This window comes from Pleurodeles waltl, chromosome 8 (assembly GCF_031143425.1).
Source record: "Pleurodeles waltl isolate 20211129_DDA chromosome 8, aPleWal1.hap1.20221129, whole genome shotgun sequence".
Taxonomy (NCBI): domain Eukaryota; kingdom Metazoa; phylum Chordata; class Amphibia; order Caudata; family Salamandridae; genus Pleurodeles; species Pleurodeles waltl.
Genome location: NC_090447.1, coordinates 1,192,721,006 through 1,192,727,005, shown reverse-complemented (window position 1 = coordinate 1,192,727,005; position 6,000 = coordinate 1,192,721,006). Strand labels below are relative to the sequence as shown.

Here is a 6,000-nt window from a genome sequence, read left to right as displayed (position 1 = left end):
TAGGTCAAATTCGGCCCTACTACGATTCTGTGTTTTGTGAACTGACCTATCAATACGTTAGTGGGTTCGCAAAATAGGAATACATTCAGTAAAAATGAGAGCTTACATTGCAGGCCCTTGTACCTGATGGGTTCTTCGTACGCGAGGCCCTTTGTTCCCCAGTTGCAAAAATTGGTAGCAGCTGCCATTATGCCACACCTCTTCCTGCGTGTACAAGTTCTGCCAAGATAACCATTCTCATGTAGGAGATAAAAGGGCTCTATTTTACACTTGCTACACGGCATTCACACTGAAAAAAGTGTAACATTATATATGGTATACTTTTAATAGACATATTGAGTTAAATTAAAAGTACATGACACACAAACAGATAAAAGGGCCTGGCCACATCTGGGAGTAAAGCCAAAACCAAACTTACAATGAAACCCTTTTTTTTTTTTGCTTAACAAGTAAGTGGTCTCTAGAAAACAAAATGCCCACGAAAGTGCAGGCACTGCCATGAAAGCACAAATATATCACGAGAGGATAAAAGGCACATATAAAGTAATGTAAACAAAAGTAACTTTCATTTCTCCTTCTGTAGATTGGCGTTTTTAGCCAGGTCTCTTAGCGCGGTGTTCTCTCTGTAGATATATGCATTAACTTCACCCTCCAACTCCGCCAGCTCCCCAAGAGATGAAAGACAAGGGTCATGGTCGTGTAACATTTCTGGAAGTCTGAATGATTTGCGTTCAATGCGCAAAGAGCGCCGCACTGGAGTTAAAAACTTGAAGTCTTTGAAGGCAGAATCTCCTAGTTGACTGTGCATATTGTTGGAAAGGCTGCAAAAGAAACAAAAATGAAAAATCTGATATCACAGAAATGTTCACTATTTACTGTATGTAAGGGTCAAAAAAACTTAGTGAACCTCAGCTCACAAACCAGCCCCAAGTGCTCTCAGGGCAGTCACAGGTTCACACCCACGCTCTTATGAAGAGCCCATTTTTTTTTGTACCTGCAGTAATGTAGAGCAGACAATCTATAGATATAAATGCGTTGTCAAATTCACACCTAGCATCAAGGATTGGCAGAAGAAGAAATGACGTTCACAACTTCTATAGGCAGGTCAAAGGAGATCAAGTTACCCCATTCAACCCCCAACAATGACGGTGGAGGTTTGGATGAAGAACCTCCGCCACGCCACCCCACCACCCCCCCAACTGCAAGAGGATGTCCACCCCGAGAGGAAGAGGGTACAGGGGCATCAGCTCTTAGAACCAAAACGTCCCGACCAGTCACGGGTGATTAATATCTGTGTGCAGTACTAACACGCCTTCCATCAATCCCAAGGAATCTGAGGAAAGGAAGGGAGTGTGTAGTGGAGAAAATCGAATCACTTAGACAAAACTGGTCTTTTGGGGCTTGTTCCAGCAGAAACTGCAGGGTGCAGAAAATAATTTCTGTTCCTCAGAGTGGCAAACAGGTCCACCAGAGAGGTGCCCCAGACGGTGAAGATGGACTGAACCACCTCCAGGTGACTATGCCACTCAGTCAGCAAAATGGCACAAAGCAAGATAGTCAGCTCATATGGTTCATAACCAGTCATTCAAACACTGGGAGCCTCAGTCCAAGACCATAACCTCAGTGTTTCCATACACAGGAGACCCAAGCCCACACCACAACAGTGCAGTGGCCTGTCAGGACCAAATCAGCTGGGAATGGAAGGAGGGCTGGAATGGATTGTGGGCCAGGCTGTAATGAAACTAATTCTGAAAGAGACTAAAGACCCCAGATCTCCAGGGCATTGAGATGATCTCCCCCCCACCCCCCCAATAGAGGGCAAAAGCATCAGTCACTAACCTGTCCACTGTTGGCAGTTCACCCTTGGGGCGGTAGTTTATCACAGCCAGCCCCACAGATCCAGAGATGCCTCTGGTGACATACACATGTTGTCCACAAGGATGCCCCTGTGTTGGCCCCACTGGAACAGCTGAGGCACCACTGCAGTTCATGCAGCTGCCAGTGAAATTCATGAGAGGTTTCCCAAAAGATGCAGTTTTGTCTGGGCTGGTAGAAGAGCTCCTCCCTGAAACATCCATATTATAGCCGGAATACCCGAAACCCACTGGGAAGCGGAAAAGTCTACAGCAAGACTGAAAACACCATATGGAACAGCAGGAAGAATGTGGCTTGCAGATGGTGCCTACACTAAGCACAGCGAACATGCCTTCAACCGCCAGTAGTTGAGGTATACAAATACAGGAATTCGACCTGTGAAGAGGTGCTGCAACTGCAACCACAACCACCACCACCTTGGTGAAGATACCAGGCAGATGTAAACCCAAATTAAGGGGCTGCAAATTGATAGTGAGGGAAATCCCACCCCTTCCCCAGCAAGCTGAGTACCTCCAGTGGAACAGCAACATTAGTATTCTAAAACACATGGCCTGCAAGTCTCAGGGCCCCATCCAGCTTCAGACTAAAGAGAATCTGTGTAAGAGACATCTCGAACTTCTACTTGTGAAAGAATGCTTTTTGAACACAAAGGTCTAGAGTGGGGTAGAGGTCCTCAACATTCCAGGAAGCATGAATATAGAATTGCATCCCTATGCCACAGTAGGCCTGGGAGAAATTTCAACTACACCAGAGTAACCAGAACAATTTTGGTAATTCCGCATTACTCTTTGATGCAGAATTACCAACAAGTATGCAATTACGCCTCCTTGGGTAATGTAGAGTAATTTGTGAGGGTGGGAAATACTACCAGAAGTACATATTTAGTGCGGATTAACAGCCGCTTGCTATTTATGCTCTGCTTCATTTAACGCCATTTCTTAGTGCAAAATGCATTCTTGCTTCCATTTTAAAAAAAGCACAACATTTTGGGAGTAAGTGGGGTGAGAATTATACCTCAAGAGCACATTTAGCGAGCAGCTGATCACACTTGCTATTTATATTCTTCTCCATTTTGGACTCGAGGGGACATTTTTGCACGAAGAAATAGTGCTAAACATAGAACTACTCTTCTTCCATAATTCTGCGTAATCTTACAGAATTCCTGGGTAATTCCATGAGTTACGCACACCCACTCCTATTCCACAGCACTCTCTCAAAATATTTAAAACCTCCTGCTTCAGGATGGAAGCATGGCCATCGGAGGTGATGGAGGAGAAAGGAGGGGATGGAAGTGGGCAAGTCCTGGAAGAGAAGGGTGTAGCCCTTCTCGATAACATGAAGGACCCAATGATCAATTGTAATGGACTGCCAACAAGTTATGTGATGGAACTTCTTTCGCTCCATGGGCCAACTATGCTCCCTCTAAGGCAGATTAAAGCAGTTTCACTGAAGGGACTGGAAAGCAAGAGAAAATTACTGTTGCCCAACATCCTCTGGAACTCTCACACTCTAGCTCCTAAATACTCAGTGGGCTGCAGGAGTATGCAAGTATTGGCACTGCAGACACCGCTGGCCTCGAGTGTATCCCTTGAGCATGAGGTACTTTGGGTGGAACTGGAGTGCATCAGAAACCAGGCACTCTAGGGCAGAATTTGCTTTCTCGACTAGGACAGATCCCTTTGTGGGGCAGGTCCAAACATTAGTTTGGACATCTCCAAGAACCTGGTGGAGCACATTCACGAGTGCTGGTTTGTAGGAGCCTATGGACTTCACTGAATCCCTGTGTCCAAGACAGAGCGCAGAATTGGTTTTGCTGCACCCTGCCCTCTGCAGACAACCTTTGCAAAATGGTCATGAAGGTTGTCAGGGAGATTCGCAAAAACCATTTGTGCAAGGAATGAAAATAACACCAAAAGGCAAGTTATATTTGTGGATCGAAGCCAAAGGATGATTCCCTGAGCAGATTCAACACTTGTCAAAGCAGGAGCATTACTTGAAGGTTCAAGATCCAGTTTGCCAACTGTACGAGATTCACAAGGCGCAGCATCTGTTGGTGAAAGTATCCGTCAGAAGGGAAAGGCTTGTGAAGGTGGTATTAAAACAGTCTCCAAACAACAATCTGAAGAGTAAAAGTGGTACTAATACTGGGGGATTTGCAAATTGGCCTTGAATTGTGAGCACAATAGCTTCTAAGGGTACAGAGAGATGTTCTGTTGGCCGAGAAGTCTGGAAATAGAGGAGAGGTGTGACCAGAGACAAATACAGCTTTAAACCAAAGTTAACTCTATGAAGTTCACCCCGGAGTGATGGGATATGACCAAAGGAATATTTTGTATTCTAAAACCCCCCCCCAAAAAAACAAAAAACAAAAAAAAAAAAAAAAAAAAACAACGCTTCTAAAGACTAAGGCCCTCATTACGAACATGGCGGTAATGACTAACGCCAGCAGTCATTATTGCAAACAGCATGGGGGTTCAGACCGTCACATGATGAACACCGTAATAAACTGGCTGCAAAGCAGTCAGTTCACTACTACCCACCACCAGGCCAGATTCGACCGCCGGGCTGACTGTAGGCACTTTTGACCTGGCAGTGGAGGCCAGACTGGCGGTGGGATTATGATCCCATTTCCACCAGGGATTTCCTGGCGGGATACCCCGCCAGGTAATCCCTGGCAGATAGCATACGGGTAACAGGAACTCTCATTACGGTCACCTGTATGTGACACACAAGCCCCCTCCCCGCCACAACCCCCCACCCACCCAAGTCCCTACCTCCCCCAAACCCTGAAAACCAACCCCCCCATCCCTCCAAACTGCCTGTAGGCCTCCCAAACCCCCCCCCCTCCCCCATCTCCATACAGGTCTCCCCATCACCCCCACATTCTTACATGCACACTCATTCATACACGCAGACACACATCCTCCCTTCACAAACACACACCCTCCCCCATGCACTCACTCAACACACACACACACACACACACACACACACACACACACACACACACCCCTGCCCTCCCCTCTCAGACAACACTTACCTGTTCCATGGCGTTGCTCCGGGAGGGAATGGGCTCCTTGGATGCGCTCCGCCTGCATCGCCGCACCTCCATACACCGCTACGCCTATGACTGCATCATGATAGGCATGGCGGTGTCTGGACTGATGTGGCGGTGAGGGTGGAGCAGCATCCACCCCCGCTACAGACCACCAGCTTAGTGGGTCTCAGCACCATCAATGGCGGTGAGGCTCCATGCATCAGACTATGGCGGGATATCTGCCACTGGCGGTATTCCGTTGACCGTCAGCATGGTTGGTGGCAAACTATCCAGCCATGTTTATAATGAAGGCCTAAGTCTACCCTGCAGCAATGAAGTAGTAACTGAAGACAGAGCTTCCCAAAAGAAACACATTAACCAATTTGTGGCATCGACCCATGAATGGAGGAAATAGTGCTGTGTAAAAGTATGAGCAGTTCTCCATGTTGCAGCACGACAAGTGTCCAGTATCGACACACCTGCAAACAGTGCACAGGATGTAGATATTGCTCGGGTGGAATGTGCTTGCACACCCGTATGCAATGGTCTACCTGCCTTCTGATGGCAGAAAACGATTGTGTCCTTAATCCATCAAGAAATAGTCTGCTTCATTGCAGGGTGCTCTTTCTAGAGGCACTGAAGGCTATGAACAGCTGGTTAGTCTTCCTAAAGGATTTCGTTCTGTCCAAATAAAATTTGATGCATCTTTTAAGATGGTGAATGCAGGGTTCTCTCCGCAGTAGTTTGAGGGTTCGGGAAAAATGACTTTAGCACTACTGGCTCATTAATATGAAAAATCCGAAGGCACCTTAGGAATTAATTTGGGATTGGAGCGCAGAATCACTCAATTTTGAGTTGCAAGAAAGGCTCTTGTATAGTGAAAGCTTGAATCTTGCTGACCCTTCGTGCCGAAGTAAGGGCAAGGAGGAAAGCCACCTTCCATGTGTGGTACTTGATGTCTGCCCTGTGGATGGGTTCAAAGGGATCCTTCATGAGCGTAGCCCAAAGTGAAGGACTTTGAATTGGAAGGGTCTGCGGTTCACAACAAATCTCAGAACATTCCTGTGTAGTGGATGATTGGGAATATG

At 46.7% G+C, this 6,000-nt stretch overlaps 1 protein-coding gene across 1 annotated transcript in view; it reads right to left on the bottom strand.

The window, feature by feature from the left end:
* Positions 1–301: 301 nt before the first annotated feature.
* The window catches only part of CKAP2 (cytoskeleton associated protein 2), a 120,963-nt gene continuing 115,264 nt past the window's right edge, over positions 302–6,000 (bottom strand). Inside the window, exon 8 of the mRNA XM_069205462.1 lies at positions 302–821. Coding sequence (XP_069061563.1) covers positions 566–821 — 256 coding nt within the window. The 3' untranslated portion in view covers positions 302–565. The remainder of the gene's footprint in view (positions 822–6,000) is intronic.